General features: G+C 51.2%; 1 protein-coding gene across 1 annotated transcript in view; it reads right to left on the minus strand.

The window, feature by feature from the left end:
* The window catches only part of LOC149436761 (uncharacterized), a 283,632-nt gene that overhangs the window by 188,870 nt on the left and 72,893 nt on the right, over positions 1 to 21,869 (minus strand). The window contains 4 exon segments of the mRNA XM_089661484.1: positions 5,117 to 5,208; positions 5,325 to 5,448; positions 5,535 to 5,666; positions 7,123 to 11,418. Of these exon segments, the coding sequence (XP_089517610.1) occupies positions 5,117 to 5,208; positions 5,325 to 5,448; positions 5,535 to 5,666; positions 7,123 to 11,418 (4,644 nt within the window).

Here is a 21,869-nt window from a genome sequence, read left to right on the forward strand (position 1 = left end):
CCAGATTGGAGATAGGGAGTTGTTGGCAATCATTCTGGCTCTCAAGGAATGGAGGCACCTGCTCGAGGGCTCCGCGGTTCCGGTCCTCATTCTTACCGATCATAAGAACCTGACTTATCTTTCGGAGGCCAAGAGATTGACACCCCGTCAGGCCAGATGGGCCTTGGTTTTGTCACGGTTCAACTATGTGGTATCCTATTTGCCTGGTTCCAAGAATGTCAGGGCTGATGCATTATCGTGGCAATACTCTGAGTTGTCCAGGGAGGACTCTGAGCCAACCTCGGTCATACCTCCGGATCAGATCCTGGCTGCCATTCGCACCAGTCTGACTTCTCCCCTTGGGGAGCAGATTTTGGCGGCTCAAACTGACGCTCCTCCCGAGAGACCGGAGTGTAGATGTTTCGTACCTGAGGGGTTTCGCACCCATCTGCTGCATACCTACCATAACTCCAATACTGCCAGGCATCCAGGGAAGAACCAGTTGTCTTGGGTCGTCTCTCGTTTATTCTGGTGGCCAACTCTCCGTGTCGACATTGCCTCTTATGTAGCGGCATGTTCGATCTGTGCCCAGAATAAATCTCCACGGCATCTTCCATTGGGTCTTCTGCAACCCATTCCCAATGGGGAGCGTCCTTGGTCACACCTGGGCATGGACTTTATTGTAGACCTCCGTGTCTCGGGGCCATACGGTCATTCTCATGGTCGTCGATCGTTTTTCCAAAATGTGCCATTGCATTACACTCAAGAAATTACCAACAGCACAAGAACTGGCCACGGTCTTTTCCAGGGAGATTTTTCGCCTGCATGGGTTGCTCAAGGTGATTGTCTCCGACTGCGGGAGTCAGTTCGTGTCCAGGTTCTGGCGCGCCTTCTTCTCCCAGTTTGGCATTAGGCTCTCCTTCTCTTCAGCCTACCACCCGCAGTCCAATGGGGCTGCGGAGCGTTCCAACCAGGCCTTGGAACAATTCCTTCATTGTTATATCTCAGACCATCAGGACAATTGGGCCGATCTCCTGCCTTGGGCAGAGTTTGCCAGGAACTCGGCTGTCAACTCCTCCTCCGGGATGTCTCCCTTCATGGCCAACTATGGGTTCCAACCTGGGGTATTACCTGAGAGGTTCTCACCACAGGACATTCCGGCTGTGGAGAACCATCTTGCTGCCCTGCGTTCTTCATGGGGGCAGATCCAGAAGTCCTTGAGGGACTCGGCACAGCGCCAGAAGTTCCAGGCTGATCGCAGACGGCTGCCCGCTCCTTCATACCAGGTCGGGGATCGGGTGTGGTTATCTACTCGCAACTTCAATCTGCGGGTGCCCGCACCTAAACTAGCCCCCCGTTTTGTTGGTCCTTTTCGCATTCTCCGCAAGGTGAATCCGGTGGCCTATGCTCTTGCTCTTCCTCCTGGGATGCGGATCTCCAAGGTCTTCCATGTATCCCTGTTGAAGCCTCTAGTCTGCAATCGCTTCACTGCCTCTTTGCCTCGGCCCCGTCCCATCCGGGTTGACGGTCATGAGGAGTATGAGGTGAGCCGGATCGTGGACTCTCGATTGGTGCGCGGTCGGGTGCAGTTGCTGGTTCATTGGCGCGGTTATAGTTCCGAGGAGCGTTCCTGGGTTCCTTCCGCGGATGTCCATGCCCCTGCCCTCCTCCGAGCTTTTCATGCCTGCTTTCCTCAGAAGCCTTTTGTTGAGCCGCGGAGGGGGAGGGGCCCTTGAGGAGGAGGTACTGTCAAGGTCCTACCTTTTCCCAGAGATTGTGTGGCTTCATGTGCTGGCATCCATCTTGGGTTTCTGCAGAGCATGGTGGGAGTCTTTTATGCCTTCAGGTCTCTGAGGTCCATCCCCCAGAGGGGTGTGGCTGAGCACATATAAGCCTGTGATCCGCACATGCTCTTTGCACTTGTGTCTTGTGTCGTGTGTAGCTACAGCTCTGTTCATACTCTCGTGACTCTTCTGGAATCTGACTCGGCTTGTGACAAGACCATTCTCTGTGTTTTCCTTTGATCTGACCTTCCGTTGCTGAACCCGGCCCGTGACCTGTGATTCTTGTCTACTGTTCTGTACCGTTTTGTCCCGTTTTTGTCGACCCGGCCTGCCTGACTACGCTATTGTCATTCCTACCAGCTACACACCATTGGCGGTGGCCATTACCGCAGCCGGGGTGTCTCTTGGGCTGCGACCTGGTTCCTGGCTGTGTCAAGTCCATCCCCACCATCAGGGGCCCTGGTGAAGGGCAGCCTGGGACTTAGACTCCGCGCCCTGAGGGACTTTGGTCTGTTGGTGGTTGTTGTCATCAGTCAGTGCATTATCCTGCCACTAGGCCTACCTGTCCGTTCCAAAGCCCTGCCCTGACACCCTCTGATGCTTTGGAAGCTCTCTGCAGACCATGGCTTTTGCTGTAGGATGCGACTAAGAAAATGTCAGAAAAGACCGACTAGAACTGCTGAACTTTATTTAGGGTTAATCAGAGGCACTTTAAATGATGGCGGGTGTGTACTGACTCCTAATTAACATGATTGTGAATGTGATTGCTTAATTCTGAACACAGCTACATCCCCAGTTATAAGAGGGTGTGCAAACTTATGCAACCACATTATTTTAGTATTTTTTGTTTACTTCCCCTTAAAAGATTTCAGTTTGTTTTTCAATTGAGTTGTACAGTTTATAGGTCACATTAAAAGGTGGAAAAGTTCGGAAATGAGTTATCCTTGTCTCATTTTTTTACATCACAGAAACCTGACATTTTAACAGGGGTGTGTAGACTTTTTATATCCACTATAGAGTATATAGTGCAGGGGTCAGGAGTATGTAATTTACAACAGAGTATTTAGTGCAGGGGTCAGGAGTATGTAATGTACAACATAGAGTATATAGTGCAGGGGTCAGGAGTATGTAATGTACAACATGGAGTATATAGTGCAGGGGTCAGGAGTATGTAATGTACAACATAGAGTATATAGTGCAGGGGTCAGGAGTATGTAATGTACAACATAGAGTATATAGTGCAGGGGTCAGGAGTATGTAATTTACAACAGAGTATTTAGTGCAGGGGTCAGGAGTATGTAATGTACAACATAGAGTATATAGTGCAGGGGTCAGGAGTATTTAATGTACAACATAGAGTATATAGTGCAGGGGTCAGGAGTATGTAACGTACAACATAGAGTATATAGTGCAGGGGTCAGGAGGATGTAATTTACAACATAGAGTATATAGTGCAGGGGTCAGGAGTATGTAATGTACAACATAGAGTATATAGTGCAGGGGTCAGGAGTATGTAATGTACAACATAGATTATATAGTGCAGGGGTCAGGAGTATGTAATGTACAACATAGAGTATATAGTGCAGGGGTCAGGAGTATGTAATTTACAACAGAGTATTTAGTGCAGGGGTCAGGAGTATGTAATGTACAACATAGAGTATATAGTGCAGGGGTCAGGAGTATGTAATGTACAACATGGAGTATATAGTGCAGGGGTCAGGAGTATGTAATGTACAACATAGAGTATATAGTGCAGGGGTCAGGAGTATGTAATGTACAACATAGAGTATATAGTGCAGGGGTCAGGAGTATGTAATGTACAACAGAGTATATAGTGCAGGGGTCAGGAGTATGTAATGTACAACATAGAATATATAGCGCAGGGGTCAGGAGGATGTAATGTACAGCATAGAGTGTATAGTGCAGGGGTCAGGAGTATGTAATGTACAACATAGAGTATATAGTGCAGGGGTCAGGAGTATGTAATGTACAATATAAATTATATAGTGTAATGGTCAGGACTCATAATATTGTTATTAAGTAATTAAAGGTCCTTAAAGGGTTGCTTGTCTCCCATCTCCTGAGACTGCACTCAGTGACTTGGGTCTGAGACTATACAGACATATCCCTCCACCCGGCACTGCCAGCAGACCACAGAGCAAGGAACCCTGGGAGAATTGTTCTGTCAGAGACCTTACTAGACCTGGACATGGGGAAGAATACCCAAATCACATGTCCCAGGGGCCTAAGTAGAGCAATGTCTATGGTGAAAATGAACATTTTGCTGCCAGCTGAACCCCAGAACCTCCATAAATCCAGTCTAGAGACATAAATTGTGTCTGCAGCACAGAGAAGGAAGATTATCCAAGAGAAATCCAGGAATACAGGACGGGGAACACAGCTCAGGAAAGTGACCAGGGGATTACAGGCTGATATCACCCAGTCCCCGCCCTACTCTGGACCAATCAGTGAGCAGTATGGGAGGAGGAATGGATTTAGTGTTCATGACCCACCTGTGCTGATCTCTGTAGGAGTGTCCTCCTCTATAAATGTCCCCGTTATGCCATCCTCCTCCATAGACTGCTGATCATCCCTCACATACGCCTCTTCTTCTTCTGCTTTCACCTCAAATTCTATATCGATTGGATCTCCACTCTAAATCAAGAAAATGAGAGAAAATATCACATAAAAATATCCACTTATCACCCCTACAAGTCCATGTTCTAGATTCTCCATCCCACCAACCTTGCAATACTGAGGGATGGTGTGACCTTCCTGTGTAGAATCCCGGGAATACAGAGGATGGGGACATCTCTCTGGTGGGTTCCTGGTATTAGGTGACTCCATCATATCTTTGTGTCCTTCTGAAAACTCCTCCATCACTCCATACTCCTCATCCTCCTCTATATACTCTTCTTTAACATCAATATTATCATCCCCGAGGATTCCACTCTGAAAGATATAATAAAACATTCATTGTAACAAACATGCTGTGTATAAATCACAACTACCAATAATTGTCATCATCTACCTGATGATGGTGAGGGATGGTGTGACCTTCCTGTGTGGAATCCCGGGAATACAGAGGACGGGGACATCTCTCTGGTGGGTTCCTGTAGCTGGATGACTCCACCATGGTGTCCTGGTACATATCTTTGTGTTCTCTTAGAAGCTCTGACTCCTCCATCACCCCATCCTCATCCTCCTCCTCTTTTATCTCTTCTTTAACCTCAGCTTTAGGATCTCTCAGGTTTCCTCTCTGAATATATAATAAAATGACATCAATGGTAACAATGCAGATAATGTACAGATCCTAATGATACTATCAGTGATTGTTCCTCATCTACCTGATGATGGAGGGGGATGGTGTGACCTTCCTGTGTGGAATCCCGGGAATACAGAGGACGGGGACATCTCTCTGGTGGGTTCCCATGACTGGATCCATCTGTAGGAAACACACACACTGACTGAATCCATTGTTTCTATGTGTTTATCAGATGATGGGGGATCTAGGTGGATCCTCCGTACTGCTCTCTCCTTTACAATAAAGTCTCCTCTTACCCGGTGATGTGAGGGGCGGCTGATTGTCCATCATGACGTCCTTGTAGAGATCCTTGTGTCCTTCTAAATACTCCCACTCCTCCATGGAGAAATAGACAGTGACACCCTGACACCTTATAGGAACCTGACACACACAATGATACAGTCACCATCCAGACACATCCCTTGTCTGTTACTGGAGAATGTCCCAGAATTCCCGGCACCGCTCACCTCTCCTGTCAGCAGCTCAGTGATCTCTCTGGTGACTTCTAGAATCTTCTTCTTCTTTCTCTCTTCTATCAGGGAGGGAGGTGGAGGCAATGTGATGTCATATGATCTCCAGACTTCACAGGAGGAAAACTCTACATCTGAACACAAATAGTCACATCAAATGATATTCCCAGAATCCTCCTCACCTCTCCATTCAGGTCTCCATTTTATTAAAGCCCCACTTCAGGCTGAGGTATAATTCCCCCCCACAGGACCCCCACACTACGCAGGGTATAGGCTTGTTGCAGCATTCTGATGTCATTACATACAACGCAGGACCAACAGTCCCACTTTACATGTGAGGATACCAAGGGACCCCACATCCTAAGAGCATCAGAAAAAATCAGATGGAGGTACATTAGGAGGAGGAGCTGTGAGGTCAGTGTGATGTCATAGGATTCTCTGGCTCTGGATGGAGGGACATTGGGAGGAGGAGCTGTGAGGTCAGTGTGATGTCATAGGATTCTCAGACTCTGGATGGAGGGACATTGGGAGGAGGAGCTGTGAGGTCAGTGTGATGTCATAGGATTCTCTGACTCTGGATGGAGGGACATTGAGAGGAGGAGCTGTGAGATCAGTGTGAAGTCATAGTATTCTCTGACTCTGGATGGAGGGTGTGACGGAGGAAAGGCAGGACAGAACACACAGAGAGGATGACAGATGCACAAAGCTTTATTGAGACAAACAGATGGCAGTCCTTCAATACGGGGGGTGGCAGAGAGGGTGGATTTGCCACTCAATGGTAACGAGGGTCCCCACCCACTTATAGTCCACTAGGAGAGCCAAGGGGGTGTCCCTGTAACAGGGGTAGTCCAACACAGGAGAGAGGTGCCTGGGGTCACCACCGTAACAGTTCAGGTAACAGTGGGGAAGCAGGTACTCACGGAGAACAAGGGGTTCAGTCCAGGCAGGGGATAGATCCAGGCAGATTCACGGGGACAGCAGAAGATTCCTCCACAGTGCAGGGATTGCAGGCAACACAGACAGTCCAGGAGATGAGGAGGAGGACGGGGGATGAGAGGAGCTGGCGCTCAGCACAGCCGTCCCTCACACACCCAGCCAGGAGAACACACAGGGGGGTTTCCTTGCTCTCTCTTAAGTATTGAGCTGGTAACCAGATACTTCCTGTCGGGTTACCATGGCAATGGGTCCTGTCCAGAGAGTTCAGGAATTTGGCATGAGGGGGAAGGGAGGAGGGGTCCAGAGTAATTTAATTAGGCCATTAGGCCAGTGACACAGGGGACAATTGGAACAATACAGAGCAGGACTCTGAGGGCATGTGATACAAGGCATTAATAAGGGGATTAATAATTGGCAGGCTCCCATACCGTGACACTCCTCCCCCCTCCTTTTCACAAGTGCCGATAAGGGGGACCCAACCGGGTTCCCTGGAAGGCACTTGTGGGGCCTAGCCTAGCTACTGTGGGTCTTGTTGGCGGGAAAGGCCATCAGCGTTTTGGTGCTGGCTTCCCCGCCTGTATCGAATGGTAAAGTTGTAGGGCTGGAGGGCCAGGCTCCACCTAAGGAGGCGCCCATTATCCCCGGACACCCGGTTCAGCCATGTGAGGGGGTTGTGGTCGGTGACGATGGTGAACTCCCGGCCGTACAGGTAGGGCTGTAGTTTCTTTAGGGCCCAGACTATGGCCAGACACTCCTTCTCCACTGTAGCATAGGCAACTTCCCGGTCTAGTAGTTTGCGGCTGAGGAAGGCAACGGGGTGTTCCTCCACAGCCTCGTTGACTTGGCTGAGGACAGCCCCTAGGCCGTAGGTGGAGGCATCTGTCTGTACGAGGAAGCGTCTGTTGTGGTCAGGGGCGGCCAGGACGGGGTTTCTTGCCAGGGCGGATTTGAGGTCACAGAAGGCGGATTCACAGGCCGAGGTCCAGGTCACCATCCGGGGACTGTTCTTCCGGGTCAGGTCGGTCAGGGGCTGGGCCATGGAGCTGAAATTAGGTACAAATTTACGGTAATAGCCGGCAGTGCCGAGGAATGCCATCACTTGCTTCTTGGTCTGGGGAGTGGGCCAGTCATAAATGGCCTGAACCTTGGCTGGCTCAGGTTTCAGTGTCCCCCCCCCCCCTACTCGGTGCCCGAGGTACTGTACCTCCGCCATTCCCAACTGGCACTTGTCTGGTCTCAGTGTCAGCCCGGCCCTGAAGATGCGGTCTAGGATGGCCCCCACGTGGGACAGGTGCTCCTCCCACGTGTCGCTAAAGATCGCTATGTCATCTAGGTAAGCGCACACAAACTCTTGCCATCCCTCCAGTAGCTGGTCCACGACCCGCTGAAAGGTGGCGGGGGCGTTTTTCATGCCGAAGGGCATGACGAGGAATTCATACAGGCCGAACGGGGTAATGAAGGCGGAGCGCTCAACACCCTCTTTTGTGAGGGTGATTTGCCAGTAGCCCTTGCTGAGGTCGAGGGTGCTCACGTAGCGGGCCCTGGCCAGACGGTCCAGCAGGTCGTCTATGCGGGGCATGGGGTAGGCATCACTGACAGTGTAGTCATTCAACCTCCGGTAATCCACGCAAAAGCGGGTGGTCCCATCCTTCTTTGGCACGAGCACCACCGGGGAGGCCCAAGGACTGCGGGAGGGTCGGATGATACCCAGCTGGAGCATCTCGGAGAGTTCTGCTCGGATGGCCGCCTTCACGGATTCGGGGACTCTGTATGGGGCCTGCTGGATGGGTTTCTGACTGTGGGTCTCCACGTGGTGGAGGGCTAACCCGGTGCGACCTGGGGTGGCCGAGAAGGCGACGGCCCGCATCTGGGCCGTCTGGCGGGGGTTCAGCCGAGCCCCCATTGGAATCTGATCTAGGGGAGTGGTGACTTTAATGGCTTGCAGGAGATCGGGCAGGGCTCCCTCGTCTGCTCCGTCCGTGGAGGCGGGGCAGACAGCGAGCACGGGCAGAGCCCGGTCATGGTACTCTTTCAACATGTTGATGTGGACCGTGCGCTGTTGGCAGTTGCGGGAGTCGAGACCAATGACGTAACTAGTCTCGTCTATCTTACGGAGGACCTTGTAAGGTCCTTCCCAGATGTGCTGGAGCTTATTCTGGGGGTTGGGGATGATCTTGAGCACCTGCTGCCCTTCAGTGAACTCGTGGCCGCGTGCCTTGCGGTCGTACCAGACCTTCTGACGTGTCTGGGCTGCCTGGAGGTGGTCGTGGGCCATGGTGGCCAGGCGGGTCAGCCTTTCCCGTAGCTCAAGAATGTAGGGAACGACGGGGGTACCCGTATCCTCTATCTGCCCTTCCCAATGTTCCCGGAGCAGGGATAGGGGACCGCGGACCTTCCGCCCGTACAGGAGTTCGAAGGGGGAGAACCCCGTTGACTCTTGCGGTACCTCCCGATATGCAAACAGCAGGTGTGGAAGGAGCTTCTCCCAGTCCGCCTCCCCATCAACGAAGGACCTCAGCATGCTCTTCAGTGTGCCATTGAAGCGCTCGCAGAGGCCATTGGTTTGGGGGTGATAGGGAGTGGTCCGGATCGCCCTTACCCCGCACGTGCGCCAGAGGGATTGGACCACCTCGGACATGAACTGGGTACCCTGGTCCGTCAGGATCTCGCTGGGGAAACCCACCCGGGAGAAAACGGTGACTAGGGCCTCGGCTACTTTGGGGGCGGAGATGCTGGACAGGGGGACAGCCTCGGGGTAGCGGGTAGCGTAATCCACTACCGTGAGGATGTACCGCTTGCCGGCCTTACTGGGCCGGGCCAGGGGCCCCAGGATGTCTACAGCTACCCGCTGAAAGGGCTCATCAATGATGGGTAAGGAGCGGAGCGGCGCCTTGGGGCGGTCCCCTGGGCATCCCCTCCTCTGACAGATGTCACAGGTCTGACAGAAGTGGGCTACGTTCTGGGTGATACCTGGCCAGTAGAAGGCTTGGGTCAGCCGCAGCCCCGTTTTCCTCTTACCCAGGTGGCCAGCTACTGGAATGTCGTGGGCTATCTGGAGTAGTGGGAACCGGAACCGTCTGGGCACTATCAGTTGTGTGGGGCTAGCAGAGGGTTGACCCGGGCGGCTTGGGCCTGCTGTGCGGTACAACAACCCCTGCTCCCACCAAAGCTGGCCCCCATCCCCCTCCTGCCGCCCTGCGGTGGCCTGGGTCCTAAACTTAGCCAAGGTGGGGTCTGTGGCTACCTCCCGCTTAAAGGTCTCCCGATCCCAGGTCAGGGGAAGGTCTGAGTCAGGTAGGGGTTCACTCACCAAGTCCATGCTGGGGAAAGGTCCTGTGGTGGCTTCGTCTGTAGGAGGACCTCGACCTGCTTGGCGCCGGGTCACCGCCTCGACGTACTGGCATTGTAGCTCCCCTAGGTCATTGCCGAGTAGGACATCCGCCGGGAGGCCGCCCATGACGCCGATCTGGCACTGTTGCTCCCCGAACCCATAGTCGAGGCGCACGGATGCCCGGGGAATGTGATGTCTGGCTCCTCCCGCCAGCTCGATGGTGAATCCAGGGCCGGGTTGGATGGCTTCCGGCCGGATCACTCGGGGATCAGCGATGGTCAGGAAGGCCCCCGTATCCCGAAAACCGGTGGCGGGTTGCCCATCTACCTGCATGGCCTGAAGGTGGCGTTGTTTCTGGGTGGAGTATGTAGCCCCCGGGGGGTGGACACTGTAAACCCCCCAGGGTTGGTTGGCGTCTGGGGGGCTCATCCATTCGCTGGGAGGCGGGGGCAGTGGTTCTTCTGCGGGATGCAGTTCCAGGTAGTGAACCGGACGGGTAGAACGCCGGCTTCGAGAGGTGGGGCAGTTAGCTTGGAGGTGCCCTGGCTGGTTGCATCCGTAGCAGCGGCGCTCCATGGGGGGCCCTGTGAACCGGGCTCTGGAGGATGGCCCTGCGGGATTGGCAGTGGTAGGTGGGGGGCCCGTTTTGGCAGAGGTGGCGGGGGGCGGGGCCCTTGACGGCTCAGGGGCCTGCCGTTTCCAGTGTGGCTTGATGGCCAGGATCTCATCAGCCAGGGCAGCGGCCTTTGCAAGGGTGGTAGGGGCTTTCTCTCTTACCCATCCGCGCACCTCCGCCGGGCATTGGTTGTAGAATTGCTCCTTTAAGAATGCTTGAATGATTTCTTCTGCGGTGCGGGCCTGTTCCCCCTCTAGCCACCTCCGACAGGACTGCGACATCTTGTGCGCATACATCCTATAGGACGGTTCCGCATGGCAGGGAAGGTCACGGAAGCGCGCCCGGTGCACTTCTGGGGTCACCGCAAAATATTCCAACACAGTCTGTTTGACCCGGGCATAATCCCGGCCATCCACATAGTCCATAGTGCAGTAGGCCGCAGCTGCACCCCCTTCTAACAGACCCACGAGGTGCCGTATCCAATCCGTGCTTGGCACCTCCATGAGCTGGCACTGCTGCTCAAAGTCCTGAAAGAATCCCTCCACATCCCCGGCGGCTTCGTTGAAGGGTTTAAAGTCCTTGAGGCTGACCCGGGGAGGGGGGTATCCCGCGGCCCTGGGGCTGGACGGGCAGCTTAGGTCACGGTGGCTCCCTTGGCTCTCTCTTTCATGCGCCCTCCGGATAGCCTCTCGCTTGTCCTCTGCTGTGGCGTCTGACCCCAGGAGGGCCATCTCTTCCTCCACCCGAGTAAGCCAGGGGCTCTTGCGTGCTGGGGAGGCTGGGGTTGATCTGCTTTTTCCTAGGGCGTCTTGGGGGTCCGCCTCCTCAATGGCAGTGATCAGATCCTCTTTGGCTAGGCCCCTCCAGGAAAGGGCCAGCTCCTCAGCCCTCTCCTGCAGACATGCCACAGTCCACTTCCTGTATTCGCTGGGCCGGGCCTGTTCCTGCATCCGCTGGCTTTCGCTGTCTGCCATCTCCTCAGTGCCCTGATCCCACCGCTGCCAACCAGTATGTGACGGAGGAAAGGCAGGACAGAACACACAGAGTGGATAACAGACGCACAAAGCTTTATTGAGACAAACAGACGGCAGTCCTTCAATACGGGGGGTGGCAGACAGGGTGGATTTGCCACTAAATGGTAATAATTGGCAGGCTCCCATACCGCGACACCTCCCTTTGCCCTCATCTTAGCAGGGACAGTGTATTACCTTCCTTTACCCTCATCTCAGCCGGGACAGCGTATTACCTTCCTTTACCCTCATCTCAGCCGGGACAGCGTATTACCTTCCTTTACCCTCATCTCAGCCGGGACAGCGTATTACCTTCCTTTACCCTCATCTCAGCCGGGACAGCGTATTACCTTCCTTTACCCTCATCTCAGCCGGGACAGAGTATTACCTCCCTTTACCCTCATCTCAGCCGGGACAGCGTATTACCTTCCTTTACCCTCATCTCAGCCGGGACAGAGTATTACCTTCCTTTACCCTCATCTCAGCCGAGACAGCGAATTACCTTCCTTTACCCTCATCTCAGCCGGGACAGCATATTACCTTCCTTTATCCTCAGCCAGGACAGCGTATTACCTTCCTTTATCCTCAGCCAGGACAGCGTATTACCTTCCTTTATCCTCAGCCAGGACAGCGTATTACCTTCCTTTACCCTCATCTCAGCCGAGACAGCGTATTACCTCCCTTTACCCTCATCTCAGCCGGGACAGCGTATTACCTTCCTTTACCCTCATCTCAGCCGGGACAGCGTATTACCTTCCTTTACCCTCATCTCAGCCGGGACAGAGTATTACCTCCCTTTACCCTCATCTCAGCCGGGACAGCGTATTACCTCCCTTTACCCTCATCTCAGCCGGGACAGCGTATTACCTTCCTTTACCCTCATCTCAGCCGGGACAGAGTATTACCTTCCTTTACCCTCATCTCAGCCGAGACAGCGAATTACCTTCCTTTACCCTCATCTCAGCCGGGACAGCGTATTACCTTCCTTTATCCTCAGCCAGGACAGCGTATTACCTTCCTTTATCCTCAGCCAGGACAGCGTATTACCTTCCTTTATCCTCAGCCAGGACAGCGTATTACCTTCCTTTACCCTCATCTCAGCCGAGACAGCGTATTACCTCCCTTTACCCTCATCTCAGCCGGGACAGCGTATTACCTTCCTTTACCCTCATCTCAGCCGGGACAGCGTATTACCTTCCTTTACCCTCATCTCAGCCGGGACAGAGTATTACCTCCCTTTACCCTCATCTCAGCCGGGACAGCGTATTACCTCCCTTTACCCTCATCTCAGCCGGGACAGCGTATTACCTTCCTTTACCATCATCTCAGCCGGGACAGTGTATTACCTTCCTTTACCCTCATCTCAGCCGGGACAGTGTATTACCTTCCTTTACCCTCATCTCAGCCGGGACAGCGTATTACCTCCCTTTACCCTCATCTCAGCCGGGACAGCGTATTACCTTCCTTTACCCTCATCTCAGCCGGGAGAGCGTATTACCTTCCTTTACCCCCATCTCAGCCGGGACAGCGTATTACCTCCCTTTACCCCCATCTCAGCCGGGACAGCGTATTACCTTCCTTTACCCTCATCTCAGCCGGGACAGCGTATTACCTTCCTTTACCCTCATCTCAGCCGGGACAGCGTATTACCTTCCTTTACCATCATCTCAGCCGGGACAGAGTATTACCTCCCTTTACCCTCATCTCAGCCGGGACAGCGTATTACCTCCCTTTACCCTCATCTCAACAGCGTATTACCTTCCTTTACCCTCATCTCAGCCGGGGCAGCGCATTACCTTCCTTTACCATCATCTCAGCCGGGACAGCGTATTACCTTCCTTTACCCTCATCTCAGCCGAGACAGAGTATTACCTTCCTTTACCCTCATCTCAGCCGGGACAGCGTATTACCTCCCTTTACCCTCATCTCAGCCGGGACAGCGTATTACCTCCCTTTACCCTCATCTCAGCTGGGACATCGCATTACCTTCCTTTACCCCCATCTCAGCCGGGACAGCGTATTACCTCCCTTTACCCTCATCTCAGCCGGGACAGCGTATTACCTCCCTTTACCCTCATCTCAGCCGGGACAGCGTATTACCTCCCTTTACCCTCATCTCAGCCGGGACATCGCATTACCTTCCTTTACCCCCATCTCAGCCGGGACAGCGTATTACCTTCCTTTACCCTCATCTCATTAGGGACAGTGTATTACCTTCCTTTACCCTCATCTCAGCCGGGACAGCGTATTACCTCCCTTTGCCCTCATCTCAGCCGGGACAGCGCATTACCTTCCTTTACCATCATCTCAGCCGGGACATCGCATATTACCTCCCTTTACCCTCATCTCAGCCAGGACAGTGTATTACCTCCCTTTGTCCTCAGGCTCAGTAACTGGGGGAATAGGTTTTTATCACGTTGTGTATTTGTTTGTCCTATCAGGTTACCTGTAGTTGACAGCCGCAATTTGGCAACAGGATTTCTCTTTGTGGCTCCTGAGGACCGAATAGAAGGATCCCGCAGCTTCCATGTCTACGTTTATTCCCTGAATTTGTCGGCTTGTTGCTCCAGTTTCCAGTATGAAAGGACAGGTTCCCCTTTATAAGGGATGACACTACCTACCTTCAGTGTATCATGTTGGTGAAGCCTCTACCTGGTCTTCGGTGCACTCTTTATGATGTTACCAGGTGGATGTTGGAGTCACTAAGGACTCTTCCCTTTGGACACATTGGTTTTTGCAGGCTGCTGCATGAGGTTCTTTCCTATTTCTGGTTGTTTTTGGGACCTGTTGGCTTGTTGTCCTCCCCTCATGTTCTAGGTGGGACATCCCTGTTAGTAAGGAATGTAAAAGATGTTCTGTGTCCTGTGATGTGCGACAAAGAAAATGACATTTTTTGGTTTACCTGTAAAATCCATTTCTTGGAGTCCCTCAGGAATCCCAGAGATCCGTCCCCTCCTGTTATGGGCTATGGCTTGCTACAAACCTTTCCTATGTCGGAGATATGCTCTACAAGGGGACGTCCTGTCTATTGTTGGCCAATGTCCGATCACCTGTAGGTGGGCATAACGGTGTTAGGAAGGATTTATAAAGATGCTTCGTGTCCTGTGATGTATTCCAAGAAATGGATTTTACAGATCATTGATGCCATTTGTTACTAAGAGACAGGAATTGTTCATTGCTGAAGGAGCCCCTAGAAACCTTTGGAGGACCCCTGGCTGAGAAAGGCTGGACTAGGCAGTCATATATTTCTGTCCCCCTTGGTGGGAGTGGAGGTGACCCCTCTATAAGGATGTACAGTCCATACACACCCAGCACAAGGCCGGGGTCACACTACCAGACGCTTCTCGGAGCTGCAGTTCCTCTGAGCTCCACAAGGTGGGGATCTCACTTCTACCCAGACAGGAAGTCTCAATGGAAGACAGACAGGAAGTGATGTCAGGTACAGACAGGAAAAAGAGAGGAGACGTTGCTAGAAGTGGCAGCAGAGGAGGTAATAAGATGTTATGTTCTATTTACACCCAGTAACCCCCCGTCATGTCTGTCCTCTTCCTCCATAGTCATGTCCGTCCTCTTCCTCCATAGTCATGTCCGTCCTCTTCCTCTATAGTCATGTCTGTCCTTTTATTCCATAATCATGTCTGTCCTCTTCCTCCTTAGTCATGTCCATCCTCTTCCTCCATAGTCATGTCCACCCTCTTACTCCATAGTCATGTCCGTCCTCTTCCTCCATAGTCATGTCCGTCCTTTTATTCCATAGTCATGTCTGTCCTTTTATTCCATAATCATGTCTGTCTCTTCCTCCATAGTCATGTCCGTCCTTTTATTCCATAGTCATGTCTGTCCTTTTATTCCATAATCATGTCTGTCTCTTCCTCCATAGTCATAGTCCATGCAAGTGAAACTGTCAAAAGGTGATCTTCACTCTGGTGAATAAATCCTCAGATGTCAGCAATGCTGCTCCCCTCCACACACTGACCACACAGGGCCAAAGGCTAGTAACCTCCTGTGTACCAGATCCTCATAAATATGCTCCTCATCCAGGGACATGCGTCACCTCGTAACCAGAAATGGTGTACCGATACACGTGACGCTATGCGTCGCTACGCCATTGCCAGTTACGAGGTGACGCATGTCCGGACGCAGCGGCCATATTGCTTCCCCCAGATACCATGCAGTACACCCATAGGATGTGGTGACAGGCTGATGTGTCTGGGAATTACACGTGATGCAATATAACTTTTATCCATTCTTACAATAAACAATACTGCACTATGGAAGGATCTTTCTGTCTCACTTATATGCCCTGGAGGGGAGGTGGAGTGGATAAGGTACGCTTGGGAGGATCCCCATTTATCCTGCGGTCCCTGGATGAGGAGCATATTTATGAGGATCTGGTACACAGGAGGTTACTAGCCTTTGGCCCTGTGTGGTCAGTGTGTGGAGGGGAGCAGCATTGCTGACATCTGAGGATTTATTCACCAGAGTGAAGATCACCTTTTGACAGTTTCACTTGCATGGACTTTATATTTTGAATATTCACGGATGGTTTTTTTGCATTGATTCACATTCTGATGTCATTTAATATTGAGTGGTTATTAGTTTTGTAAAATATATTGTTAATGCATTCGATATATATTTCTTTATATCACTTGAACTTCATTTATTTCTATATATTCTTTGTGTAGTGGTGTCACATTAAGGATAGTTTATTCCCGTTTGCGGTCATTTTTACCACTCAGCACTAATATGTTGACACATTTTGCACAATTAAGTATGAATTTTTATTTATGATTAGGATTTGGTTTATATAGCGCTTCACTATTTTATGTATGTTTAAATCCCAGCAAGCATTCACCCGATATAAATCTGCTTTCTTCACATACAATTCTTCCCTCCATGCTGCCAAACAAGCCGACTTTGTCACTCTCATCAATACCTTGTCATCTCTTCTCTCCTGGTTCTCCTACCTATCGCTGAGCTCCTTCAGCGTTACCTATAACTCTCTCTCCCCCTCTCCTCTCCCTCTCTCTGTAGGGGTCCCTCAAGGTTCTGTCCTTGGACCCCTTCTCTTCTCCATCTACACCTCCTTCCTTGGTCACTTGATAAACTCCCATGGCTTTAAGTACCATCTCTATGAGACACAAATCTATCTTTCTACCCCTTACCTCACCCCTTCAGTCTCCTCACCTCACCCCTTCAGTCTCCTCCTCACCTCTCCCCTTTAGTCTCCTCCTCACCTCGCCCCTTCAGTCTCCTCCTCACCTCGCTCCTTCAGTCTCCTCCTCACCTCGCCCCTTCAGTCTCCTCCTCACCTCGCCCCTTCAGTCTCCTCCTCACCTCACCCCTTCAGTCTCCTCTCCCATTACTAACCTACTAAGTGACATATCGGCATGGATGTCACTCCACTTCCTCAAACTCAATCTTTCCAAAACTGAGTTCTTAGTATTCCCCCCAGCCTGTGCCCCCTCCCCTGACTTCTCCATCAAGAGCAATAATACACCCATCAGTCCCTCTCCTCATGCCAGGGTACTAGGTGTAATCCTAGACTCCCATCTGTCCTTTCACCCCCAAATCCAATCACTGTCCTAATCTTGTAGACTTCACCTCCGCAACATCTCCAAGATACGCCCGTTCCTAACCTCGGAAACAACTAAGCAACTTATTCCCTCCCTTGTTATATCTCACCTTGACTATTGTAACTCCCTCCTCATTGGCCGACCTCATCGCAGGCTATCCCCTCTTCAGTCTATCATGAATGCTGCTGCCAGACTCATCCACCTTACTAACCGCTCTGTATCTGCCACCCCTCTCTGCCAATCCCTCCACTGGCCCCATTCAGTGTCCTCCACCCCTCTCTGCCAATCCCTCCACTGGCCTCCACTCAGTGTCCTCCACCCCTCTCTGCCAATCCCTCCACTGGCCTCCATTCAGTGTCCTCCACCCCTCTCTGCCAATCCCTCCACTGGCCTCCATTCAGTGTCCTCCACCCCTCTCTGCCAATCCCTCCACTGGCCTCCATTCAATGTCCTCCCCTCTCTGCCAATCCCTTCACTGGTCTCCATTCAGTGTCCTCCACCCCTCTCTGCCAATCCCTCCACTGGCCTCCATTCAGTGTCCTCCACCCCTCTCTGCCAATCCCTCCACTGGCCTCCACTCAGTGTCCTCCACCCCTCTCTGCCAATCCCTCCACTGGCCCCCACTCAGTGTTCTCCACCCCCTCTGCCAATCCCTCCACTGACTTCCCATTGCCCAACGGATAAAATTCAAAACATTAACAATAACATATAAAGCCATTTATAACTCTGCCCCAAATTATATCACCGATCTTGTCTCCAAATATCACCCAAACCGTCCTCTCCACTCCTTGCATGACCTCCTGCTCTTTAGCTCCCTTGTCTCCTCCCATGCTCAGCTCCAAGACTTTTCCAGAGCTTCCCCCATCTTCTGGAACTCTCTACCGCATTTTATCAGACTATCACCTACTCTGCTCACTTTTAGGCTATCTCTGAAAACCGATCTCTTCAGAGAAGCCTATCCTGCCCTCAGCTAATACTGGAATCTTCTACTCCTCCTACCAGTCCATCCCCCACAGTTATCACCTTTTGTACCACTAGCCCCTCCCTCCTAGATTGTAAGCTCCAAGGAGCAGGACCCTCCAAACCCTCTTGTATTGAACTGTATTGTTGCTGTATTGTCTCCCGTTATATTGTACAGCGCTGAGCAAACTGTTGGTGCCATAAATCCTGTATAATAATAATAATTTCCTGAAAGCATATTTCTCCATAATGATCCCAGACACAGATATTCATCTAAAATGTGATCAATAAAGTCTCCGGAAAAGACGGAGATCTGAGAAATATGATGTGTCCTGGCAAAGCCCAAAGACAAAGGTCATCTTTCATGTTTGGAGAAATTGGGTGCACCTGGGAGCAATGTACAGAAACCTCACAGAGCGCCCCCCCCCCAAAGCTCCTCCTCGCAATGTCCCTCCATCCAGAGTCAGAGAATCCTATGACATCACACTGACCTCACAGCTCCTCCTCCCAATGTACCTCCATCCAGAGTCAGAGAATCCTATGACATCACACTGACCTCTCAGCTCCTCCCCCAATGTCCCTCCATCCAGACTCAGGGAATCGTATGACATCACACTGACCTCACAGATCCTCCTCCCAATGTCCTTCCATCTAGAGTCAGAGAATCCTATGACATCACACTGACCTCACAGCTCCTCCTCCTAATGTCCCTCCATCTGGCTTTTTTCTGATGCTCTTAGGATGTGGGGCCCCTTGGTATCCTCACATGTAAAGTGGGACTGTTGGTCCTGCGTTGTATGTAATGACATCAGAATGCTGCAACAAGCCTATACCCTGCGTAGTGTGGGGGTCCTGTGGGGGGAATTATACCTCAGCCTGAAGTGGGGCTTTAATAAAATGGAGACCTGAATGGAGAGGTGAGGAGGATTCTGGGAATATCATTTGATGTGACTCTTTGTGTTCAGATGTAGAGTTTTCCTCCTGTGAAGTCTGGAGATCATATGACATCACATTGCCTCCACCTCCCTCCCTGATAGAAGAGAGAAAGAAGAAGAAGATTCTAGAAGTCACCAGAGAGATCACTGAGCTGCTGACAGGAGAGGTGAGCGGTGCCGGGAATTCTGGGACATTCTCCAGTAACAGACAAGGGATGTGTCTGGATGGTGACTGTATCATTGTGTGTGTCAGGTTCCTATAAGGTGTCAGGGTGTCACTGTCTATTTCTCCATGGAGGAGTGGGAGTATTTAGAAGGACACAAGGATCTCTACAAGGACGTCATGATGGACAATCAGCCGCCCCTCACATCACCGGGTAAGAGGAGACTTTATTGTAAAGGAGAGAGCAGTACGGAGGATCCACCTAGATCCCCCATCATCTGATAAACACATAGAAACAATGGATTCAGTCAGTGTGTGTGTTTCCTACAGATGGATCCAGTCATGGGAACCCACCAGAGAGATGTCCCCGTCCTCTGTATTCCCGGGATTCCACACAGGAAGGTCACACCATCCCTCACCATCATCAGGTAGATGATGACAATTATTGGTAGTTGTGATTTATACACAGCATGTTTGTTACAATGAATGTTTTATTATATCTTTCAGAGTGGAATCCTCGGGGATGATAATATTGATGTTAAAGAAGAGTATAAAGAGGAGGATGAGGAGTATGGAGTGATGGAGGAGTTTTCCGAAGGACACAAGGATATGATGGAGCCACCTAATACCAGGAACCCACCAGAGAGATGTCCCCGTCCTCTGTATTCCCGGGATTCCACACAGGAAGGTCACACCATCCCTCACCATCATCAGGTAGATGAGGAACAATCACTGATAGTATCATTAGGATCTGTACATTATCTGCATTGTTACCATTGATGGCATTTTTATTATATATTCAGAGTGGAAACCTGAGAGATCCTAAAGTTGAGGTTAAAGAAGAGATAAAAAAGGAGGAGGATGAGGATGGGGGGATGGAGGAGTCAGAGCTTCTAAAAGAACACAAAGATCTGTACCAGGACACCATGGTGGAGTCATCCAGCTACAGGAACCCACCAGAGAGATGTCCCCGTCCTCTGTATTCCCGGGATTCCACACAGGAAGGTCACACCATCCCTCACCATTACAAGGTTGGTGGATGGAGAATCTAGAACATGGACTTGTAGAGACTATGAGCTCCAATCACAAAGCGGTATCTTCCCGTATCCCAGTATGTAGTAAGATGCTGCATTCTGTTTTTTAGTAGTGAAGCCTGCGGGTAATTTACCACTGGTGTCCATAGCAACACTTGTAAATAGGTTGTTGTTAAGGAGAGGGCAGCCGCCAGTGTCCCCAACAACCAGTAAACAAGGAGCGGATGGCCGACAGGTTCTCCGCTGATGGCTGTGACAGGTCTGGTATGGATTTTGAGGGAACCCAATGCCAAAATTATAAAAATAATGGCGTGGGGTCCCCTCCAAAATCAATACCAGACCCTTAGTGAGCGCCCACCTTCCTCCTGAACCATATCAGACCACATACCCTCAACATGAGGTGGGTGCTTCAGGGCAGGGGCACTCTATCCTCCCAAAAGCACCTTGTCCCCATGTCGATGGGGACAAGGGTTCCTTCCCCACAACCCTGGGCAGTGGTTGTGGGGGGCTTATTGGAATCTAGAAGCCACCTTTAACAAAGAGGCCCCCAGATCCAGGCCCCCCCACAATGTGAATGAGTATAGAGTACATAGTACCCCTATTCATTCACCAAAAAAAAAATGTAGTTTAAGAAAACATTGGAAGTAATTTTTCACAAAACAAAAATAAATAAAAATGTCCCCCTGACAGATCCATTGATGATCCAATCACGATACTCGCTGTCATCGCTGACTGGAAGAAAAAACAAAGCTCCCCTCCTGACATCTGACAGCTCCGCCGCCTCCCACTTCTAAATAAACTAAGGAGCGCTATCACCCTGTGACATCACTGGTTGGCCTTGCCCTCTTGTGACATCACCAATACAACATGCCCCGGTCAGTGATGTCACCAATACAACATGCCCCGGTCAGTGACATCACCAATACAACATGCCCCGGTCAGTGACGTCACCAATACAACATGCCCCGGTCAGTGACATCACCAATACAACATGCCCCGGTCAGTGATGTCACCAATACAACATGCCCCGGTCAGTGACATCACCGAGTGACACCGTCCCTTAGTATATTTAGTGGCAGGAGGCAGCAGAGCTGTCAGACAGAGGGGAGTCTTCATTGGGAGCGGAGCTTTTCTTTCCGAGTCAGCGGTGACAGCGAGCATCGTGATTGATGATGGATCTACACCGGGGGGTCATTTTGCTTTATTTTTCTTTTTTAATAAAGGACTTGTCAAATACTGCCTGCTGTCTTTAACAGAATACTTTTTTGGGGTAAATAATTAGGGGTACCATGTACCCCATACTCATTCACATGGGGTGAGGGATCTGAGGGCCCCCTTGTTATATTTTGTAAGTCTCCTGCCTGCAAACCTCCACAGCCACTAGCCTGGGTTGTGGGGAAGAATCCCTTGTCCTCATCAACATGGACAAGATGCTCTGGGGGAGCAAAGCCCCCCCCCCTGCCCCAGAGCATCCACTCCATGTTAAGGGCACGTGGCCTGGTATGTTTCAGGATGGGGGGTTGCTTGCTCGTCCCCCCCATTCCTGACCTGCTGGGCTGCATGCTCAGATAGGGGTCTGGTATGTATTTCTTTCATTTTGGCAAGGGGTCCCCCTCAAAATCCATACTAGACCCCCCAAAGGGAGGGACCCCACGCCATTTTCTTAATATTTCATTGCCGGTAATTCTTTTTTTTATATTTATCGCTTGGTTAGGACGCAGCGGCCGCTCGCTCCCTAACAACCATGTTGTTTACTGGTTGTTAAGGATGC

The sequence above is a fragment of the Staurois parvus genome, unplaced genomic scaffold, assembly GCF_062004578.1.
Source record: "Staurois parvus isolate SC_StPar_1 unplaced genomic scaffold, SC_StPar_1.0 ptg001345l, whole genome shotgun sequence".
Classification (NCBI taxonomy): Eukaryota; Metazoa; Chordata; class Amphibia; order Anura; family Ranidae; genus Staurois; species Staurois parvus.